This window comes from Rattus norvegicus, chromosome 7 (genome assembly GCF_036323735.1).
Source record: "Rattus norvegicus strain BN/NHsdMcwi chromosome 7, GRCr8, whole genome shotgun sequence".
Classification (NCBI taxonomy): Eukaryota; Metazoa; Chordata; class Mammalia; order Rodentia; family Muridae; genus Rattus; species Rattus norvegicus.
In genome coordinates this window covers 57,762,331-57,786,801 of record NC_086025.1, presented here as the reverse complement: position 1 = coordinate 57,786,801, position 24,471 = coordinate 57,762,331, and the positions used below count along the sequence as shown (strand labels likewise).

At 43.6% G+C, this 24,471-nt stretch overlaps 1 protein-coding gene across 2 annotated transcripts in view; it reads left to right on the top strand.

Annotated features, from left to right (window-relative positions):
• Hmga2 (high mobility group AT-hook 2) overlaps positions 1-24,092 on the top strand; it is a 121,846-nt gene extending 97,754 nt beyond the window's left edge. The window contains exons 4-5 of one of the 2 annotated variants that reach the window (XM_039079971.2): positions 9,514-9,543; positions 21,017-24,092. In XM_039079971.2, coding sequence (XP_038935899.1) covers positions 9,514-9,543; positions 21,017-21,061 — 75 coding nt within the window. In that variant the 3' untranslated portion in view covers positions 21,062-24,092. The remainder of the gene's footprint in view (positions 1-9,513; positions 9,544-21,016) is intronic. The other variant, NM_032070.2, reaches the window with a different exon arrangement.
• The last annotated feature ends 379 nt before the right edge of the window (positions 24,093-24,471 follow it).

The following is a 24,471-nucleotide window of genomic DNA, read 5'->3' as shown; positions in this document are numbered from 1 at the left end:
ACACTATCTTGGAAGTCCGTTCCCAGTAGAACTCCTCGGGTACCAAGATAGTATACTCTCCAAACTTTGCAAAGTCAGTTGAGTTTCTTGGACGGAATCCCAGCCCTACCCCAAGGCCCAAAAGGTTGCCTTGTTAGCACAACCTAACCGGCTTCCACATCCTGAAAAAGCAAACACAATCAGTGCCTCCTCAACCTCCTTCCTTTATTTAAAAAAAAAAAAAAAGTTACAGCACTAACACTCCCTCCAAGATCAGAGGTGCGTACAGGTAGCTGGCAGCAAGTCCAGACATACCAGAGTGTGTGTTATCTAGAGCCAAGGACTTTACACCACAGCCTTCGTAGGGAGACAAGCATCTCATTTCAATAGACAACTTGTTCATACAGTTGGGATCCTCCCAGCTGAACTGACAGGGAGTCGGAAGAGCAGCCTAAAACAAAGAGAGCAGTTATCGCGGGCTCAGGGGGGCCCCTACACACCCTGGGGTTCTGCTCTTCTTCCGTGTAACTGAGCAGAACTCCGGTTGACTCCCATTAAAAGCCTGTCAGCACTGTCCGATTCCTGAGTGTGGGCAGAAGCTTAGCATTATTAATTTGCTTACTACCCGTCACCTCTGGAACTCTTGTGGGGACAATAAATCACAGCGTGACAGAGTCACTGGGTGTCAGGAATGGCTTCACTCTTCAGTCCATGGTGAAGTGAATGGACTCGGCTGAGTTTCCAGAGATAGCCCAGACAAGCCAGGAAAGCCATCTATCTCACGGTAACTGTAAAGCTGACATCTGTACAGTGTAAAAGGAGGACTGGTCTACCTCATCAGACACGGCCCACAAACGCAGGGCAAAGCAACACACAAGGACAAGCCTGTGCTTTAATTTCAGAGCCAGGGAGGGGTTCCCACCAGCCACCAGGGACAGGCCAGTATAGTGAAAGCCAATTGAATAAACCCAAACTCATCCCCTTTGCCTCCCTTCCAGCTATTGTTTGGGGACACAAAGGGATCTTTCTCAAGAATCGGGAATGGGTTAACTTGCAGGAACTGGTCCTGTTGCCCGACAGGGAAATTAGTTCAGCATGAAGGAAGAACATGTTAGTGGTGTTGTTTGTTTGTTTGTTTTTTCTTCCTTTGGCTTAGCCGTTCTCAACCTGCAGGTCTTGACCCCTTTAGGGATCAAATGATATTTCACAGAGGGTGCATATCAGATACCCTGCATATCAAATATTTATACTACGATTCATAACAGTAGCAAAATGACAGTTATGAAATAGCAATGAAAATCATTTTGTTGTCTGGGGTCACCACAACAAGGGGAACTGTATTAAAGGAAGGTTGAGAACCACTGCTTGGCTGGACATTTCATTACTGAAGCATCACCTCTTATTCTTGTGGTTCTGAGAGGGAGGGAGGGAGGGAGGGAGAGGGAGGGGAAGGGAGGGAAAAGAGGGAGGATATAAGAAAACAGGGTAGAAAGACAAGACTCTGACCAACTTCTGACTCACAGAATTTATCACTGGAGAAGGTATGTCATCAATTTGCTGGCTATATCCGAAAAAAATATATCCTTGCTAGTCAGCTGGAGTTGGGGTTCCCTTGCATTCCCAAAGCCAACAGTCATTTTCTTTGATTTATTTGAGACTCGTCAGATATAAATATGTATAAACATTATATGTATAAGTGGGCTCGAAATGAGGTGTTCTAAATAACTTCTTCTGTGTAGCAAAGCAATGTACCATGGGTAAAAATTGAGTGTCATGGGTGGGCACATTCCTAGTGGCATCAGCAAGTGAGTACAGAGACCATCAAGGACAAGGGATTAAAGGCAAGAAACTTACGCATCTCTTCATAGGAAGCCATAGGAGTGAGATGATAGCAGTCTGAGGATGGATGAGCTTCTATCCAGCATCCGTAGAGAGGGCAAGCATCCTCATCCTGCCTGACACTTTAATTCCACACAATAAAATATGAGATTATAAACTCCATCATTGTAGAAGCTCTGTCTTACACTTCCTATGTTGTACATACCATAAAATGTATAGCATTCGTTCTATAATCAAATATAAGAGCAAGTGACAACCAAAAGTAAGACAAGGTAATAAATAATTCACTAGTGTTTATCACAAGTACCTTTGCAGTCGAAGGCTTACGTGAGGAATGAGAGAGAAATACAAAGATTAAGAGAGGGTTGTAGCTAGTCATATTTAATGAGGTGGAATTTCTATTTTCCTAGAAGTCTAAGGAGAAACAAGATGCTATTTGATTTGTAAAACACTTGAGCCTTCTCATGTAGCCTAAACTAGCCTCAAACTAAGGATCTTCCTGCTTCAGCCTTCCTAGGTCTGAGATTATAAGCGTGTACCATTGTGCCTGCCTTGACATCTTGAACTTATGACAAAAAACTCTTCTTAGCCAAACAGTTACTATAAAAAAAATTAGTTTTCTAATGCTGATTTCTCCTTAAAATATATTGGAGACATTCTTTCTAATCCTGACCTGTAAAAAAATTGTTACTTTAAAATACAGTTTTCTCATTTGGCCATCTTTTCCCCTCATGAAACAATGGTCTCAGAAGTATTTTAGTTATATATTCTTTAAATCATAACTTTTCAAGCAAGTTGCCAAAACACTGACTTTCATTTTTTTAAAAATTAAAATAGGTGTAAACTGAATGATTGCCCAAAGGCCTACCCCGGGGCCATGTGGTATGGAGATGGGGATGTGGACCAGGTACTCTGGGCTAGAACTGGAATTGCCTAACAAGTGCCCTTCGAGCTTTCTGAAAGTCATATCGCCTACACCTGTGAAACTGAATGTTACTACTTCAGGTGGCCATTGTGAGGTTTATGTTGGGCCCATGTGCATTAAATCACTTCATTAAATACGTATTGTACAGTTCCCATCTGGGCAATGGAAATACAAAATTAAGCCACTTCAGTCATCACCTCACCTGAGTTATAATTAAAGATGCTCTGGTTCGGTGATGTGAGGAAGCAGGGTTCAGAACTATGCTCCTAGAAAACGCCTGACAGTCCTAGGCTAAAAATGTGTAGTCGTAGTGTGACAGACGGCCTGTTGGAGAAGCCAAGGTGGATAATTCCGGGGTTGACGTAAAGTTCCACTCTGGTTTGGAATTGAGTAAGTTGGGAGCCAGCCACATGGCTTTTCTAAAATAGGAGCGGAGACCTCGTAATTCACGGATTCTAAAAAAAAGAGTCACGGATGCACAGAAAACTAGGGAAGGGCCAACAGGAAGGCATCCTTGGGAAAAGCCAGGATGTGTGAGAATGTGGAAAAGGAAGAATTCACTTCCACCAGAGTTGAAAATGTTTTCACGATTCAAGCTAACTCGATCGGGAATAGTTAACATTTCTCCGATTGAATATTAAGCCTCCTCTAAGGAGAATCACGCTGCAGCTGAAGTCAGCTGCACGTCGGTGCCAAGAAAACAGTGCTGTATTTCAGGGTCCAGGAGAGAAATGAGTCAGCTGAGTACCACAGGGCTCCCAGCTCATAAACCATCATCCCTTTGTAGTTCTGGAGAAATGGGAGACTACCAATAAATTTATCCTTTAGGAAAGGAAATGCCTAACACCGTGATTCGGCTTTTAAAATTCCGTTTCTGTGACTACGTGCTATGGAGCTTCTAGGAAATCCTATAACCAGATCGCCAGATGAAGCTCTAAAGCCATTTCAGAGCTGGGTGTGGCATTGTGGTACACAGTAGAATTCAAAATCTGCCCCAGCTACACAGTGAATTTGAGGCCATCCTGGGCTACATAAGACCTTGTCCCCTGCCCCCCCTCCCAAGTAAGTAAATAGGTAAGTAATTTAAAATGTTACATGATTCGGTGTAAGACCAGAAACAATGTTTTTTAAGTCAATGAAACAAGTATTGATTTCTAAATCTTTTGTGAAAGTAAAATATAATGAAAGTAACCACATTATCTCCTCTCATAAACATAGACGCCATTCATACGCCAAGTGTAGTGGTATCTGCCTTTTTATCTCAACACTTGAGAGGCAGGAGCAGGCAGATCTCTGAGTTTAAGACCAGCCTAGTGTTCATAGCAAGTTCCAGGCCAACCAAAGGTACACAGTGAAAGAAACCCTGTGTCCAAGAAGGGGAAAAAAAACAAAACAAAACAAAAACCAAAAAACAAAAACCTACTTTGCCCTTTGCCCTATTGCTGTATGGGTCTCTGAATCTCCAAAATACGCCATTTCCTTTTTCATATTTGTTTTACAGTGTCATGGGATTCAGACCCCTAAGCTGTTTATGTGGATGTCAACACAGTTATTTCTTTGCCTTGGGTTTAGGTTGACGTAGCCCTAGATAAGCTAAGCAGTATGGCAGCTATACGCTGAAGCTTTAGAGAGCCCCCTCTCTGTCTTGACAGGATTATGTCCCATTAATACAAAGCATTTGGTCAAAGTTTCTTGATATTGCTCTTGGTGGTGATGGTGATGGTTTTTCTTTCTGAGTTGAATTTTAGAAGTTTGGAGTCCAGGGAGATGGGTCAGTGAGTAAAGTGACTGAAGCATATGTCCAAGGTCACAACTTCTAGACCTGTAGCATTCACATAAGAGCCAGGCATGACGGCTCACAGCCCTGACTCCAGCACTGGGCAGGCAGACAGACGGACGGATCCCTGGAAGGTGGTGGTCAGCCAGCCCAGCCAAATAAGTGAGGTTGATTGAAAGCCCCTGCCTCAGAAAGTAAGACAGAGGGCTGGCCATGCATGCAGCTGGTGGATAAAGACTTCTTGCTGCCAAGACGGATGGACAGTCTGAGTCCCTTGGGACCTACATGGTAAAAGAGAACTGATTCCCACAAGTTGTCCTCTAACCTCATATATGTGACTGCAGCCATACATGAGCCTCTGTGTATGAACGCAGACATAAAATATGTAAGTGTGAAAAAATGTATTCAGATAGAAGGCACCTCACATTGGCATCTAGACTCCACACGCACTCCTACTCTCTCCTGCCCTTACTCTTCTCTTCTCTCCCTATCCCCCCTTTCCTCCACGTGCCCATGGCTGGCCTTTCCTCTCTTTTTCTAGTCTTCTTCTCTCATTAAACCTTTCTATGAGGAAAAAAAAAATAAAAGACTACACATGCATCTAGACTCCATGTACATACACAGGTGAACAGATGTCACACATACACATGCCTCTAGACCCCACATGCACATGCATCTAGACTCCATATGCACACACCTGTGCATTGCACACACAGGTGAACAGAGACGCCACAGGTACGCATGCATCTAGACTCTACATGCAAGAAGTTTAAATGAGGGGGTGTTCACACAAGCTCTGTGAAAGGTGTCAGTCTCTTATGGTGAATTCTAATTCTCCATTTATGGAAAGGCTGAATACCAGCCAAATGCCCCCACTAACAAGTCTGTTGTGCGTACACACTCAGCAGAAAGAGAACTGTCGGAATTGTCTGAACACCTTGAAAGATGTTGCTACCTCTGGAAGAAAACAATCATTATAGAATCCATGCCTTTAAAAACATTTCACAGAGAGCTTCTACTATTAGAAAGAGAACACTCTCTAAGTGAGGTGGGAAACCTGGACCTCAAAGGGTCCTATTGACTATTGGAATCAACATCTAAGAGCTGACCTAGCAGGGCTCCCCCACCCCCCACCCCTCATAGTGACTGCCCCTGGGGGCTCCTGAGAGATACACAGAGGAGAGTGAACCCCACCCCAAGTAGGTTAGAAAGCACGTCCTTTTGGGCTGGCTCTAGACTGGACCTCTTTGTTCTGTGGAAGTGAAGGGGTTTCCTCAGGAGAGAGAATTAATCAGTTCAGGTTGTTTCCGTTTCAGGAAGATGAAAGTTTCTATGCCTTAGTTTCCTGGTGAGAAAATAAAAGCAATGAGACACATACCTTCCCTGAAGAGAGGGTTGGGTGTTAAAAATAGAAATGATTTTCACCTTTCTGTAGGGTGTCTATGTATGCATGCAGTATTATATATTTATCGAGATGTATGAAAACAGTGTAGAGATTAATAAGCAGTCATCATTCGGTCCTGAGGAAGACGAAGTGGCCAGTGTGCGTTGGCTTCCAAGAATGGTAAGAACCCCGCCTCCCTGTCTCAACACTCAGTTCTGAGCTAAGCGATGCTGCGAGGCAGATAAGGAACTTGCAGTTTGTTGCCCAGAAAGCTTCCAGCTGGCAGTTTACTTCCTTTCTGTTTTTATGAATGGCAGTAGTATTATGATTTGGTCTGTGTTTTTCTCACTGAAGCCATTCATAAAAATAAAAACAAAACAAAATAACAAGAAGAACAGCAGTGGCAACAAAATAACAAGAAGAGCGGCAGCGGCAACAACAACAAAACTTTCTGGGCACAGTCTGGAGCAAATGGGTGCCAGAGGCTGGGAAAACATCCCAGCAGCCTTAACCACAACCAGTGTTGAAGGCATTCAAGGGCCTGTTTGTTTGGTGGTCTGAGAAGTATGAAGTGCTGTGTCTAAGTGTAGCCGGGAGAAGGTCTGACATGAACTAGGCCGGGAGCCAAGGCTGGCAAAAGTTCAGACATTGTCTTTTCCCCTCACTGAAGTGTCAGGACCTAATTCATGGAAAATTGGGTGAGCTGGCAGCCCTCTCGGAGTCTCATTGAGACACGATGTACAGGACTCGCATGAATGGAGCTCCTCAGCCAAAAAAGGAGGGGGCTGGTGAGCGGCAGGAGCCAGACAGCCTGCGTGAATGTGTGTGCTTTGGAAACGGTCTGGGAGTAAAAGTGTGCAGGTGGAAGCGGCAGGAGAAAAGAGGAAGAAAGGCGGCCTCTTCTTAAAAGTGACCTTTTGAAAATGAGCACTCTCTCAGCACACGCTTTTGAATCCTAAGAAGCATGGAGCCCTGTACTTCCTGGGTTCAAGTCCGCCTAGAGGAAAAAAAAAAAAAAACTCATCTCAAAACCTGAGCTTTGATGATGTTATCTCTACTGCAGATTAAAGTCATGAGTTAGACCTTTTTTTTTTTAAGTGAAAATATCTTGCCAATGTCTCCTTTCTTATTTTAATTACCATCCATCTTTAAAAAATATACTCTGCTAATTTTAGATATTTTCGAGATCCAAGAAAAACATCACTTCCTTACAGAGACGTTCTGTATTTTGAACACAGTGCATCTTAGCCCACCTCCTGTGTTTCTGAAGGACTGGAGCAACTTCATTTCTTTTGCTTGAATCTCTGAATCAAGGTGGCTCGGTTATATTTGTAAACTTTAGGAACATGTAAATGGAATTAACAGGGCTTATAATCAGATGTAACCATGTTGTCGACCAAAGGTCAGGGGCTTCGAATCCATCTTTTGTACCACTGAAGAAGAACAGTAATTTCCGTAACTTGATTGGGTCATTAATTCAGGCTGCAGAAAGATCTCAGAAGCTTCACTCAAGAGAAGAGTGATACAGTGACATAGATATGAGAATAGATATTCATAGGACACTGTCACAAAGGCAGATGGATCCACATAGGAGGAGAAAGTGTTTGCAAACTATGGATCTGAGAAAGGCCCATACCCAGAGCATCAGAAGAACCCTTGGGACTTGTCTTGTCAGGGTCTCTACTGCTGTGACAAAGCTCCATGACCAAAAGCAAGCTGGGGAGGGAAGGGTTTATTCAGTTCACACATCCACAGCACATTTCATCACTGAAGGAAGCCAGGACAGGAACTCAAACAGAGCAGGAACCTAAAGGCAGGAGCTGATGCAGAGGTCATGGAGGGGTGCTGCCTACTGGCTTGCTCCCCATGGCTTCCTTGGCCTGCTTTCTTATAGAACCCAGGACCACCAGGCATGGCACCACCCACAATGGGCTGGGTCCTTCCCCAACAAACACAGATTAAGAAAATGATCAACAGGCTTGCCTATAGCCTGATATCATGGAGGCATTTTCTCAAATGAGGTTTCCACCTCTCTCAAATGACTCTAACCTGTGTCAAATTGACCTAAAACTAACCAGCACAGGTCTCAATGTTGAAAAAAGATGTTTTTTTTTTTTTTTTAATGAGCGAAGCCTTTGAATACACATTTCTTTACATAAGCTAAATGGATGACTAGTAAACACATGGAAGATGCTTCCTGTAATTTAGGGTAAAGGAAATTCAAACTGAAGCAATGGCATTTAACTTTCCAGTTGGGGGTCGAGAGTAAGAATGACAGACAGTAACAGGTGCTGACACATATGTGGAAAAAGTTAGAACTCCCCTACGCCACTGGTGGGTCTATAAAACAGTGTGCCTGCTTTGGAAACCCATCTGGCGGCTGCTCAAATCAGGTGGGGGTTAGAGTGTTGCCACTGTCACTCAGCAGTACCACCCCTAGGTTATCCATAGTAATGAAAACATACCACAGTAAAGCATGTTTAAAAGCTCATAGGAGATGCTGATAGTAGCCAAGAAGTGGAGACAGCCCAAATACACACCAGATAGGTAAAATATAAAAGTACTACTTGGCATACAAAACAATTAACTACTCACACCATGGGAGTTATTTTCCCAATTTGGTTACGAAAGATAGAAAAGATGTGGTTGGGCTTACAGTTCGAGGATACACAGTCCATCATGGTGGGAAGCAAGGGCAGCAGGAGCCTGAGGCAGCTGACATTACTCACTCTGGAAGCAGAGAGAGGTGAGCCTGGTTGCCCAACTTCCTTGCTCCTGTTTCATTCAGTCCGGAACACAGACAGTGGGATGGTGCTGCCACTTTCAGGGTTGGTCTTCTCTCTTCAGCTAACCCTTTTTGGAAACACATTCACAGACATACCCAGGGGTGTATTTCCATGGAGATTGTAAATCCAGTTAAGACTAGTCATCTCGGATATTACCATATGACTTACTCTCCTCACTTGGAAACTAAATGAGAGGGAGAAGGAAAGGGAGAGGTGGAGGAGGTGGGGAGGGCAGAGGAGGGGAGAGGAAGTGGAGGGGAGAGGAGAGGACACACAAGAACCTGTCGCATGATTCTTACAATATGAAATGTCTGAAACACGCTAATTTGGGTAACAGAAGGCAGATTGATGGTAAATTAGGCTCAGGGTAAATTGACTAGGAAGGTGGACAGCCCTAATGGAGTGGTCACAAATAGATATAAAGTTTCTTTTATGGAAAATAAGAATGTTCTAAAATTAGGTTGCGATGCTGATTATATACCTGTTGGGTAGCAAAGATTCCTGAATTAACCTCTTTAAATGAATGGCCTTGGCAAAGAGTCTTCTGGATCTTCTAGTTCTATGATAGCAGACTAAAAACCGAGTTATTCCTATAGCAAGCCTACTCCAGTACGAGTATTAAAGTGCCTGGACTGTCACTCCTTCACAAGTGGAGATTACGAGAAAAGGCTCTGTAACTTAGATGAACTTTCTGAATGTTGAATTCTCTCCTTTGCTTTGCAGATCCACAGCCACACTGAAGGTGTGGGTGAGGACTCAGGTTTTGCCCTCCCTGTGATTCCTTGTAAACCATAACACTTCTTTTGTTTGTTTTCTCCCTCAGCCACAACAAATTGTTCAGAAGCCTGCTCAGGTAAGACATGATCCCTTATGACTTTTCTCCCAAAAGAACTCAAGTAAAATGCATATGGAGAAAGGCTTCCAAGCCTTTAGTTAGCGTTTTCTTATTTTGAGTGTGTCAATGTCAAAAAAGTACTGAGCACTTGTTGTAGCCTTCAGAGCCAGGAAGATAATACGGTCTGAGATTATATTATTACAAACCCCAGACAGGGCCAGTGAGCTAACGCAGCTGGTTAAGACACTTCCTGCCAAACCTGATAAGGTGAGTTCCGGCCTCCGAGTCCACTAGCACGTCAGGGCAGCCATGTTTGCTTGTGGATAAATGGAAATAAGAACAATAGCAAAACACCAGGGTCTTTGGTGTAAAAGAAGCATTGGTAACGTGCAAAATAAAATCACGTGGGGGCTGTAAGTCAACATTTCAGTTTATTGTATGATTTACCAATTCTTTCTGTTTGTTGTCTGTTTTGAGATAAGGTCTTTCTACGTAGTCCTGAGTCCTGGAACTCAGTCTGTAGACCAGGCTGGCCTCAAACTCAAGAGATCCTCCTGCCTCTCCCTCTCAAGCGCTGGGATTATAAAACCATGCACGACTGTGATGAGGTTGCTTTACCAATTCTTAACTGCTGAGTTTTGTCCTTTCCCCTTATTGTGTCTGTAACCCTTTGACTTGATACATAACTTACTAGGTTGTAAGTGACTCTTAATGTTTGCCTGAAAATGGCTGATCGCTGAATCGTTCTGTAGTATTTGATATCCTAGAATGCCTCCAGTGGGGATGATCAGCTGGAAATTAATGTCCCCTATTCCAGAACTCTTAAGTCTTGCTTTTTAAAAAAGTCACAACTCGGTAATATTGAATTAAAAGTACCCTTAGTTCTTTTGGATCACAGGCTTGGAGTTTCTCGTCCACACTGCAGTGTATGTATAGAAGCATAGATAGAATTTCATATTTGTTGAAGAAATAAATACTTAAGATATAACCGATGTATAAATTAATCACAATTTCCCAGGATATAAACAAAGAACGTATAAGAGCGCCTGTCCTGGGTTGGGATATAACCCAATGGTAGCGTTTTGCAGAGCATTTGTGGGGTCCTGTGCTTTCGACTCTCAGCATCAGGAACAAAAGGAGGCCAGGTGTTTTCTTCCTGTTTGGATTTGAACAGACATTTAGGGCATGTAGGTAGAACCTATTAATGTAAGTCACTCAGTAGCCGTGAGTCACGAGGTTCTCTTTCAACTAGTTGTGTAGACTTCCTTCACATAATTAAAAACCGCTAGAGAAATGTTGGTTTCCCTAGAAAGCTTTCTCTTGAAAGAATGTTGCTTTACTTCATGCAGGCAGCCCTAACGTACATACTCCTGTCTGAAACTATTGCTTGGGAAAAGCTAAACTTTTCAAATACCTATGCATTGTTATTGATAGAACAGCAGCATCAAAAATCACTTTGTTGTCCCAAACCTAAAGCCCAGCATGGTTGGAGCAGTACTAAAAATATTCAGTGTCTTTACGCAGTATTTAACTATATAAAATGTGAATAAATGCTCGATCCGATAGGATAACCTCCTATCCTTCATCAGGAAGAAATTCAGAGAAGGGAATGGCTAGGGCTATATATATTTGAGTCAGAGGATGCCACAGGCTTCAGCATCTCACTGAGATCTAGAGATTAATGACTTCTGTGGTTTGCAAGCATTGATCCCAAGTCTGCTCTTGGTATGGTAGAGAGGACGCATTGAACAAAAAGCAGTGCTTTAGTAGAACTGCAAAATGCAGAGCTGAGGTGACGACTGCAGCCGTGCTAAGGAGCAATTCATACATACGCTCAACACCTAAACCCTGAGTCAGTTGTGGGCATCTCTTTGGAATCCTGTGTTTCTCTATGTGAGAGCCTTTATGCCACAGAAATTGACATAGGCCTCCTATCCAGACCACCGTTTTCCTAGAGAACGTGTCTCAAAACACCAGCAAGCACTGGCCATGCACACCATCCATTCTGTCTGACTCAGTTTGAAGGCCTTTGCATGAATATTTTCTATGAGCCCTCTATGTGATCCTGATGGACTTCCGAGAATGAAGATGCTCAGTGAAAAAAGAACAACAAAAAAACCATGGCGAGATGTTTGAACTCCTGTTCAATGAGCAAATGTCTGCAGAGTGTCAATGCACATGTAAAGTCATGAGTGAGGGAAAGTAGAGACACAAAAGGAGACATTAGAGGTGAGATGAAAGTCATGTGCAATGGTGGAGTATTATAGTGTAGACTGTATATGTATGTATGTATGTGTGCATATATATATAGAGAGAGAGAGAGAGGGAGAGAGTGTTATATGTTAAACATACTATATGTAGTAGATAGTACATAGTATACAGTATATATAGTATAGAATAGAATATAGTATATGGTAAAGAATAGTATACTTGCTATATATTATTTTGTATATATATAACATACACATATATATAGCAAAATAATAGATGCATATGCACCGCAAGTAGGAATCATTAATGTGTGTCTGTAAAGGAGTATAAGTTGGGCTTTAAAGCGCCAAGGATAATATAAGTGAAATCACACACACACACGCACACGCACACACATGCGCTCCCCAGGAATCTGACTCTGAAAGACGTCACAGGGAGGCAATGGCCATCACTGATCTGTCTGGCTGTCTTACAGACTTCGTTCAAATTTTCCCTTTAAAGGAAAGCGGCTCCGACAGCATTAGCAGGGAGGAGAGCACAGCTCACTGGACTACCTAATTTATATTGTCTCGAGTGAGGCACAGGGATGAGTTATGTAAACACTGGTACTACATGGGAGTTCATGGAGGATAATGTAAATTTTACAGAGCTAAAGACTCCCTTCCCTTTCCGTTTCTTTCAAGAATGCCCTCCCAGATGGCCTGTCCCTGGGACAGTGCACTGACTCAGGTGCATGCTTTGAGCTTCTGACAATTAGCACAATTAAGTCCGTCACATGTAATACAGAGAGATAGCCACGCATGTGACTTGAGTGTTTCCTTCTGGCCATCCCTGGGCTTTGTCCTATGTATCCATCTAGGAAAAAAAAAAAAGGCCCGATAACAATTACTGTTCCCTGATTCTCAAGGAAAGCATGAGAAATGCATAATTATGTAAATACCAAAGGAAGATATTATCTTCAACCCATCTTTGGCTGCTAAGCTCTCGTATCTCATGATTTACATTTAAAACATTTTTAATAGCTTTAATTCAAAAATGCCCCCCTTTTAGCTTGTGTTCTAATTGCATGTTTTTAAAATGTTTCAAATTTTAAAAAAAAATAAGATTTTTTTTTAAATCAGGGGAATTGTATAGCAATTGCTAAATCCTTTAATTGAGATGAAAGCCTTATACGAACGTCACATGAATATTGGACTACAGAGGCTCTGTGGTAAAGATGCTTGAGCTCCCTGGGATAGCAAGCACCATAAGGTCATTCTGAGGGGGCAGGTTCAGCACGATGCTAAGTCTCGGCATCTGTGTTTGTATTAGTAAGCACACGTGTTTAGAAAAGTTCACAGCAAGCTCTATTATGCCGGGGGTTCAGTTTGGAAAATGCACCAGGTGCCGTGAGTTGCAAACCTTAAGTCTGTCCCACAATTCTTTTGGGCGGGAGCTCATCCCTTCTGGTCTAAAGGGTTAGGTCAGCCTGCAGTGTTCACAGTGACCCCCTTTAAGTTCACAAACCACAGAAAACAAGGCTTACCAGAAGCTCTGCTCTGTACTTTAAAGTCATAAAATAAGCAATAAATAGAAACTAGCTAATTAGAAATCAGCAAATTTTTCAGCAATCTGAAGTAAGTCCTCACCATGTACATTGAAACTTGTTTTAGAAGGAAAAGGTGATAGGGTTTTTTTTTCCCCCTTCAAGTTATTATTGACCAGCGGAACTTTTTTTCTCATTTCTTTTTAACTCTGCCTTCTTAAAATGTTCTGCTAGCTTGTCTATGTTCTGTTGTTTCTCAAAGTCCCTATTTTAATGCACTGAATCAGAAGCTCTTTGTGCTGTTTTGTTTAAATTCTCCCAACATTCCTTCTGTGTCCAATGTCCAATGCACACTGTCCTTTTGAAAGCATCCCCCGAGTTATTAAAACAGGAATAAGCATTCTTTTCTCAACTTGCCACCAAGAGAATTGAAAACGTTTCAGCTTCTGAGTGACTTGAAACCAAGTACTCTGCTTCACAACAGATGTCTTACCTGTGGAGATCTTCCACACCTGGTGTGCAGCAGGGACACAAGGGACTCTGAGGAAACCTCGGTTGTCCTGTGGCACCCCACCCCTTCCAAGATGTTGAATGTTTTCGCAGAAACTTCAAGGGTGGTTTTCAAGGGTGTTTACATTGCAGACAACCTACACATTGTTTGGAGCAAAATGAGAGGTTTCATTTGGGGGCAAGCGAGCTGATAAATTGCAGCCAGCGTATCCTTCTCAAAGAAGGCATCTTTACTGGGCACTTTTAGTCTAGACAGCCGAGGAGGGAGGACGAGGTCATTCTCACCCCTGCTCACCTTCTACATAGTACCTTGGCCAAAAATGCAATAAATGATTCATAATAAATCAGACTTACAGTCACCAGCCAGCTCACATGGGAGCCTGTGATTTATCCACCTCAGTCATAAAGAGCGCTGACTGATTTACCCCCCTGCTCACATTCCTCCAGGCTGGCAAAACATTTTGTGGACCAATAAATGTTTGGTACCGAGCGGCAAACACGAAGGAACCTATCAAAGACTTCCTTGAGTGTCAGTGTTCTGTTATATGGGAAAGAACTTCTTTTGACTTCCCCTCTGACCCCTGGCACTGCAAAGGTCAAGGGAAAAGGAGAGAGGGAGGCTAAAACCAGTGTGTAGCCCAGCTCAGGGGCATGGCAGTGGGGGACGGTAAAGGGCAGAGGGGGCACAGGAAAATGATCGTGATCATTAACCCTCAACAGAAGCGGTGATTAGCTTAGCCCACAGTCGAGTGAAGGAGCAGTGACAGGTAAGGCCAGCTGCTGCTAGGCTGGGGTTGCTCACAGATAGAGCAGTAGCTCTTCAACAGAGGGCAAGGGTGCTCAATGGGTGCAATTCCCAAAACTCTGAAAGCCGAATTCAGTGTTTCTGGACTTGAGAGATTTGCTTTGTTGTTGTCCTTTAGTTCAGCTTTCTAACTGTATGAATTAGCCTACCCACGAAAGAGCAGTGCTATCCAGTCCTCCTGCTCACATGGGAGAGGGTCATCCTACACCTTGACGTAAGCTGGATCAAATTCAAGTAGTTATCACATATCTAAATTATTGTCCACACTTGCCAACCCACATTAAATACAGAGCAAAGAGTAAGGAGCCGTCAAGACCGGCCTTTGTGAACTGGTCCTCCATGATCGAATAGAATGGGCTATCCGGCAGGAAAGGGTGGCTGAACCCTCAAATGTCTGCTGAATACTTACTTCTTAGTCTACTACAATTATTGGTATTTTTAGTATTTTCATTCAAAGAGTCAAAACCCAGGACAAACCTGGGGAGAGGATTTAGTGGCTAAAGTGCTAAGCTCACAAATGTCAGGTCCAGAGTTCAGATCCTGAGAACTCACCAAAATGCCGTGGACACTGTAGCCTGCTGGTTATAGCCACAGGAGACATATGTTATTAGAGATTCTTACAAAAGGCAGAGTAGCAAAGAGCCACTGACCTCTGGCTGTCAGTGCATGTGTAGACTGGTGCATGTGTGTGTGCACTCAGCATAATAGAAAACAGTACAGTTGTCACTAATGTTCAGGAAATGTTCTGCTGCATAACAGGAAATACAGCAGCCGGGCAGAGTTTTATATAAAGCAAAAAGGGAAAGAAGGGTTCTGGCTTGTGCCAGCAATGGGCAAGTCTGCACTCCAGTCTTTAGTCAGACTTCACCTGAACCATATTTTAAATTACTTTGCATTAAAATAAGGCGATGGGTGATTTTGGCGGTTTTTCTCGAATGCTCTTTTTAAACACCTTTGGCCACATCTTCAGTTATTTCTCCAAGGCTGTTGTCCTAAGAATGGAAAGTTTGGCAGAATCCATGGTCCTCAGGAATTGCGGATCCTGAAATTTCTGAGCAGTTTGTACGTGAAATGATTTCTCTGAGTGAAAGTTGTGAGCTCTAACTCAAGATTGAGAGAACACATCCTTGAATCCCAGGACAAAAATCCTTGGTATCCCAGAGACCAGTGCTACATCTGTGGTAGGACTAGTTCCATGGAGAACTATGTCAAGACAAACATTGGTGCATTTTACTCCTGGCTTCATGGAGCAGGCCTGGAGTTCCCTGAGTAGGAGGTGGGCCTGCCTGGGCTACAGACCAGCCTGAGCAACTTATCCAGGCCTTGTCTCAAAATCAAAAGTGAAAAGGAGAAACTGGAAATAGAGTGCAGGGTCCTAGATTCCATGCTCAGAATCACAAAAACATTGCTCTTTAAGAACTTTGTACATCTTTTTCTCTTCTCCGTGGAGAATTATTTAACAACAGTTGAGGTTTTTTTCTTTTTCTTTTCTTTTTCCTTTTCCTTCTCCCTCTTCCTCATCCCCCTCCCCCTCTTCCCCTTCCCTTCTCCTTCCCCCTCCTCCTCTTCCCTTCCTTCTCCTTCCCCCTCCTTCTCCTCTAAAGACTCTACTATTCACAGGTATAGAAGCAAACACAGAATGGATGACTGGGTTAATGGCCAACATTCTACACCTTTGTCCAATAGGACATTTACTCGTGTGCTTGTCGCACTTCTGCCATAGAACCATACAAAACAACAAGATGGATATTGTCCTTGCTGGTCTCCCACAATGAAAATACAACATCGATTATATGGCCACCTAGTGCCATGGTTAGCATGTGTGGTCAGTGACATCTAAGATCTAAGATCAGCCTTCTTTTTTTACTTTTTTCTTTTTGAATATTTTTTATTTACATTTCAAATGTTATCCTCTCTCCCCCACCCTGACATTCCCCTACACTGGGGTGGCAGGATGGGTTCAGCCTTTGCAGGACGGAAAGTTTCTCCTCTCTTTGATGCCCAACAAGGAAGATTGGCCTTCTTTACATGAAACCTGCCCACATAAGCCCTCAAAAGCAACTTCGCTGAGTGGAGGTGGCAGACACGAGGTGGCCCTGATTGTTGTATACTGTTATATCTGTGTGGCATGAACAAAGATAATAAATAATACTTACAATATAGTATAATAAATAGCCCATCTTTGCAAATCTTATTTTAAAACATTTATTCCCCTCTCAGCATTTCCACTAACACCCCCTCAGGTTATATATATATATATATATATATATATATATATATATATATATATATATATATATATGTTTTATTTTGCCTGTTTTTAAAACATGCCTTCAAGTGTTCCTAGTTGGAGGAAATAATCACTTTTCATGACGTCACAAAGCCCCAGTCCATTTTGAGTCAAATTATAGGACAAGAGGAGGAAAAAAGTAGAACAACCTGACTGTAATCTTCTGGGTCCTTCGGATAGCGCTGTGAAGATTGGTGTCTGGCCTTGGCTGCTGGGGAGGGGACCCTTTGTTTCTGTTCTTAGAAGACGGGCCTCAAACACTCATGAATGCAGTGTGTTGGAGAATGTTATTTCACTGTAGTGGCCCTTCACTCTGTGTGCTGGTTGGGGAGACACCTTAAATCACAGAAGCACTTCTAGTCTGTGGCATCAAATGATGAAAAACTGGCAGAATTCTTTTAAATATGAAAGGACATACGGGCTGGAGAGATGGCTCAGTGGTTAGGAGCACCGGCTGCTCTTCCAGAGGTCCTGAGTTCAAATCCCAACAACCATGACATGTTTCATATAAGGAAGGCCAATCTTAGTTGTCACTCTCCACAGATGCTACCTGTAGCACTAGGCGGTCACATGATCGATGTCTTATTTTCATTGTAGGAGACCAGGAAATACAATATCCATCTTGTTCTGTGGTAGCTCACACCCATCTGTAATGGGTTTGATGCCCTAATCTGGTGCGTCTGAAAATAAATCTTAAAAAACAGGAAGGGGGGTTGGGGACTGAGCTCAGCGGTAGAGCGCTTGCCTAGCAAGCACAAGGCCCTGGGTTCGGTCCCCAGCTCCGAAAAAAAGAAGAAAAAAAAAACAGGAAGGAAGGAAAGAAGGAAGGAAGGGAGGGGGAGAGAGGGAGGGAGGGAGGAGGAAGAGGAGGAGGAGGAGGAGGAGGAGGAGGAGGAGGAGAGAGAGAGAGAGAGAGAGAGAGAGAGAGAGAGAGAGAGAACACAGCTGTGTGGTGGTGGTACATGCCTTTAATCCCAGCACTGAGTTTGAGGCCAGCCTGGTCTACAGAGTGAGTTCCAGGACAGTCAAGGCTACACAGAGAAACCCTGCTCAAAAACAGAAAGAAAAAAGAAAAGAAAAATATACAAAGGTTTATTACAGCCAGTGTGAACTTCCATGATTTTTATCCCCCTTACCACACATAACACAGAGATTCATAATGTCACCTGCCACCAAGTTTGCAAGGTCTCTTCCACTACAGGCTGATCTCTGTGGCGGCGATATCATTCCTTCCAGGGAGACAACAGAGACAGTCACTTATCCCAGATACCCCTTGTTTCTGACAGTTCCTTGCACAGCCCAGGAACCCTGGGTTAAGTCTGGTAGAACAGGACTAGAGTCAGTTTCTCAATCGTATCTTTGTACCCAACAGGATTTTTTTTCCTTCTGTTAGTTGCTTACACCCTGGAGTGGGGGTGGGGGTTTGGGTGGTGGAACCACACACCACACGGGCGAAAATCCAGGTCGCTTAAGGAATGTAAGAACGGAGGTTGGTGGAGTTGGGAAGTGCCACCCGCCCTACCAGCATCACCCTCTTGGCCAACCTTGCCTTGTTTTGGAGGGAGGCCAGGCCAAGGCTGTGCCGAGAAATGAGCTCTCCACTCACTAAGCCTTTGAGAAACCGGCCGTGCCATACATATGAGAGCCACATGGCCACCCAGCCTTCAGTGGAGTGAGATTTCCCAACCCTGAGCTCCTTGTTAAGTTCCCGGTCCTAATTGATAGTTAAAAGCAGATTTCAAGGTCAGCGGAAAGACACATAAATAAAACTACTCTCCCTCCGTGTTGTGTTAAAAACTGCTAAGCAAAAGAAACGAGGGGCTGTCCCTTGGGGCTGAGGTGTATCTAAGGGGACTGACTGTTGGGATTTTCAGGCACTCACACCCAGCAAGGTTTCTGAGAACCTCACACCAAGCTGGCCACATTCCACCGGGCGCAAGGTCTCCCATAAGTTCATAGCCTGAGAAATTACTAGTTCCCTCCCAATAGAGGAATATCAAGCTCATAGAAACTGAATAATCACAGCTTCGCCCAGAGGGGTTTTCAGCTTGACTTCATCCTATTAAAGCTGCTCACTGTGTGTGCAGGGTGAGGTGCAACCCAGCTACCCACTCCTCTGCTGTGGTTGCTTCCCGAGGAACAGCCTAAAGGGAGTCCTTTGGGAGAGAACAGAGAGGGTGCCTGCCAAACAGCTTTTCCGGGATTTAAATACTGAGTGAAAAGACAGGGTCATAGGATGGCCGATCTGCATCTCTCCTTCGTCTGCCCGTGGCTTTGATTGAGCTATGTCCTCCTCTCTAACCGGGACGCCACAGAGAATCTCGGGGTCATGGCCTGTTGCCTCGTCAAGACGTGAAGCCTACAGTTTGGCGGGCCTGGGAGGAGAAGGGAGGTAGCTTCATGCGTTCCACATTTCCCACAAAACCAAAAGCAGACTAAACAAAGCCAGTGTGAACTCCCGTGACTGGATGCTGCTGTGGTTCTGTTTCTGAAGCTGTAATCCATTCATTTGTATGTGTGTTTATTCCCAGGATTTACAGCTCTCTCTGTAAATCTTTGAAATCTCTTGTGAAGGACTTAGAGGAAGCCGTGGGCTGTGGGGCAAGACCAGAATAGAGGCTCCATGACTCTGTGTGTGTGTGTGTGTGTGTGTGTGTGTGTGTGTGTGTGTGTGTGTGTGTGTGTGTGTTTGCACGTGCACATGCCCATGTTTGCATGTGTGCATGCCTGTGTGTGTGTGTGTGTGTGTGTGTGTGTGTGTGTGTGTGTGCTCTCATTCACGGGAGGGCATGAGCAGCCTGCCGTAAGGGCTTCTCCTCTCCTGCTTGCTATGTGTTGGGAGAAGAGTCACACATGGTAACATTTAGGAGCCCCTTCACAGCTGAAGTGTTTCAGACACTAATGAATGGAAGTTTGGTTGTGTAGTACAGACAGGCTCTGAGGCATGCTTTACTGAGTGGTATACTGTAGTGACCTGGGAAAGGAAGCAGGGTATAAATTGTGTCAGTTAGCCACCCAGACAAAATGAAGCCATGTGGAAAATCAAATCTATTAAAGTATGAAGGCTGTTGTAAGCTGGCCATTCTTAAAGGGGCTCCGTTGGCTGCCGGAGTAAATGTTTACCTCTCTCCCAGATCTTTTTCACATGCTGTCTTTGGACACAGCCAGCAGCGTTTGATAAAAATCATCCTCCCACTAATGACACTCTTTATCGGAGATGTTTATTATCTCCTCCTTACCGCCCATGTCCTGAAAGGTACTGCAGGTTTGTTAAATAAGCAAAAGTTAAAAGAACTTTGTAGCTCACACCAGCTTGCGGAACCCCGGCAAATTCCAGAGCCATAAGGAATGAGAGGGAGGGGGTGGGGTTGAGTTAGATTTATATGGAGGAGAGGCCCTGAGAAAACATATATATTAGGTTTTCTCTGCTTGGCTGGCCCACCGTTAAATGTTTGCCTGATGTTGACGGATTTAATATTGAGATTGAACAGTTATGTCAAACTTAGCCCGTTGCCTCCAAATGTGCTTTAATAAATGTGAAAATAAGGAAATGGCTCTCAGAAGCAATGTGCTTGCAGGGTGGGTCTGCTGTCGCTCTCCCACAGTCTCTGTTGAGAAGTTCTACTTCAGCCCTGTTTGACCTAAACCTGCCCCTACGTGCCTTGTAACCTTGGGTATGTGCTTGTCTGTGCACTAAGAAACACATCTAGCAAACACCCAAACAGTGTCAGCTACCATTACCAGCATCTGGTGGGTGGATTTACTTTACTTTACACCATTATATAGAGCAGTTATAACAATTTTTAAAAACCCGATGACTGTGGCACGCCATGGGGGAAAAAAATAAATCTCTTTCTTGGTGAGTAAAGCCTCCGGGGATCCCACAGTCTCCTGACTGCAAACAATTGAATTTGCTGACCAGCAACCATGATGCCTTAAGTCAACAGTGACTAAAAGCAACCCTGGAAAAAGACGACCCCTTGATTCCTCAATGACGTGGGTCAGGGGTCTGGGAATAGAGGTCAGGCAATGCTGCCACCATGTTATGCTTAAGCAAGCACCGCATGGTGGAGGCGGGTGCAGGAGTGGTACTCGGGAAAGCATTGGCCCAGGAGCAAAGCCTAACCCACCTGCCCTCCATGTGTTGCAGGAGACTGAAGAGACATCCTCGCAAGAGTCCGCAGAGGAAGATTAGGGGGCGCCGACATTCAATTTCTACCTCAGCATCAGTTTGATCTTTCGAAGGGAGAAGACACTGCAGTGACCACTTATTCTTTACTGCCACGGTCTTTCCACTTTCTGCGGGGTTGGGGCATGGGCGGGGCAGGGGCGGGGCGGGGTAAGGGGCGGGGGCGGGGGCGGGGCGGGAGAAATCACATAACCTTGAGAAGGACTATATTAATCACTTTGTAATCCCTTCACAGTCCCAGGTTTAGTGAAAAACTGCTGTAAACACGGGGGACACAGTTTAACAATGCAACTTTTAATGACTGTTTTCTTTTCCCTTAACTTACTAATAGTTTGCGGATCTGATAAGCAAGGGCGTGTGGTTGAAGAAAACCTCTGGGGTGGGCTTAATCAGTCACTACATGCAAACCCTGAACCGGCACCCTGGTGACCGGGGTAATTCGTATAAGAAAAGCATTGTATGTGACTCTGTGCCCACTCAGATGCCACCCCCACCTTGATCATAGAAAAATCTTCTGCTTAGGACACCAAAGATGAGGACTAGACACTACTCTCCTTTGCGTATAATCTTGTAGACACTTACTTGATGATTTTTTTCTTTTTTATTCTAAATGAGACAAAATGCTGGTATCTCTTTTCATACAGCTAGCAAACCAGAATAGGTTACTCTCGTTTTTGTTTTTGTTTTTTTTTTTCCAAAAAGGGAAGTAAACAAATAATAAATGTTGACTCCTATGTTTATGGACTCACATACATCAGCAGGAGTGATAAGCCCACAAGCTCTCTTTCCCTCCTCGGGAGATCTACACAGCCGAAAGCCACTTAGCAACAGATGACACTTGTCAGTCTCAAAGCCTCCAAGATAACTAGGGGAGTAAAATGATTCTCTTTCGGAATTGAACGGAAAGGTACAGTACCTGATGAACTCACCCTAGTGATGATGTGGGAGGAGTGAAAACAAATTTCTTTGGCTACATAAAGGACACTATTTTTAGAAAGAAAAAAATGACTCCCACCCGCTGTTGCTGTCTCCCTCTCTCCTCCCTTCCCTCTCTCCTCTCTATATTCTCTGTTCTCCATTGTGTACCAGTGTCCGTGAAAGACCGCAGTACCACTTACCTCAAATGAAGCCTGTGTGTTACTCCAAGTAACTCCTTTCATTTTGACATAAGATGGCTGGCCGAGGTGTGTTGCCTTGGTTCGGTCAGCCATCTCTGCATTCACGCTGCACTTTTAGCCAGAGATGCAATAACCCTCACTACTCAATACTACCTCTGAATGCTACCGTGAATTTACAGTCCTGCACTTGTTACACGCTGCTAGACACAAGCCCTGCGAGAGAGAGAGGAAACAATAACACAAACCTTTCTCGGTCAGCATCTCAGCCACCCACAGTTCTCTGTCATTCTTGTCAAACAAGTGCCCTTACTCTGTCTCAGTGTGGCTATGCATGTTTCTATGATTTTTTTTTAAATTAAAATGTTACAAATGCTTGTGGCAGCTTCCCTGCTAGATTGCTACATTAATTTGAAACAGTTTTGAATCAAGTTGCTCCTAGGTTCTTAAGGATAATTTTCTTCAGTGACACTACATTGTATCACATACACACAGACACACACACACATACACACACACACACACACACACACACACACACACACACACACACACACAACACATCTGTTCAAATATAAGTCTCCAAGTCTGTACCTCAAAAATGGACTTAGTGATTTGCAAGGACCTACCTCCACACTTCAAAAGGAACAAACTTGTAGTTTATAACGCTCTTTGATTTCCTTCCCCAGTGTTTGAAAGAGCTCAAACTTCACCTCTTCTCTCCCTCATCAAAACTATTTTTTGTAAAAGACACTTGATAGAAACAATTTTACATACTTATTTTTCAAAAAATAAATGAATTAAAAATCAAGCCAACCTTCAAAGAAACTTGAAACTTTGTAGGTAAACTACAACCAGCTCAGCCTTTTGCCTAATGCAATCAAAAAAGAAAATAGGTTTTTAAGATTAGTTGCCTATAAGAATATGCTTGACAGATATTTTTCATGTATTTTACACAATGTGGTTTTTGTAAAATGTCTTGAGCAGATTTATTTTGAACGCTTCTTGTGTAGAGTTCTATGCCTTTCTCTCCTAGTAAGTGTGCTGGCTTTTCCATGGTGTTACCCACTGGGCCAGGAGGTAGTCTCTCATAGTGGCTTGTGTCAGTATGACTTTTAATACTGAAGCCAAATGAAACAAACAAACAACCATGTCTCTTCCAGCTGTTTTCAGGGAGGTCATTTCAAAGGCCACATACCGCTCTGAAACTGGCAGGTTGCTCACTGTCGTGAGTCGCCAAAGGAGCTACGGAGAGATTAAAGCTCAACATGACTGTTAACTGCGCATTAAATAAGCAAACACACAGTGGCTTATAGGAATCGGATTCCCATTCCATATCTTTGGATGGGCCTTTCAGAAAGTTCATTTTGGCCAGCTCATAAAAACTGAATCAGTTTCTCATGCCGGCCAGACTTGGCACACCGAGCGATATCCATCTCTGATGAAGTTATTCTTTATTTCCTGTATGTTGTACAATCAAAACACACTACTACCTCTTAAGTCCCAGTATACCTCATTTTTCATACTGAAAAAAAAGAAAAGAAAAAAAAGAAAAAAAAAAGGCTTGTGTCCAATGGAACAGTGAGAACATCATAAAATTTTTATATATATAGTTTATTTTTGTGGGAGATAAATTTTATAAGACTGTTTTTTACTGTTGTTGGTCACGGCTAAGTAAGACTGGACATCTGACTTCTCTACCGTTTCTGCAAGTTAAGTATGTTTGCAGGAGAAACTTACCAAGACGATTAACTGCAGCCGACTTTCTCCCCGTTCCTTTGTACGCCCTCTGCCTTTATTCTCTATTCCTTGTGTAGAATTGCTGTCTATGATTGTACTTTGACGGCTTGCTTGTGGCAATACTGCTCTAGTGGATTATCACTGTCTGCACAATAAACATAACAGCCTCTGTGGTCCCCGTGTGTGTGTGTGTGTGCGGATTCCTAGTCTTTGTCTCACCTCCATTAAGTAAATAATAAAGTTGGGTCAAAACAAGAGGGGAGGCGTTCAGTCCATCTGGTCTACCCTGGAATGTACTACGGCCTGCGGGCACATGTTGACATGGACTGTGCTTTAAAGTGTAGTTCTCTCACAGCACCGCACGCCTGAGCTTACCTGGGTTGGTCTGCTGTTGAATTCCACAAAAACTAGCTGAGAAGGAATGTAAAGGAAGAACAGGATGTAATTTAAAACCGCACAGTCTTAGGAGAAGTGCCTTCAACATTTGTGTAAAGAAACAGTGTGGGACCAGGGAGATGACTCAGTCAGTAAAATGTCGGCCTCTTAAGCACAAGGGCCTGA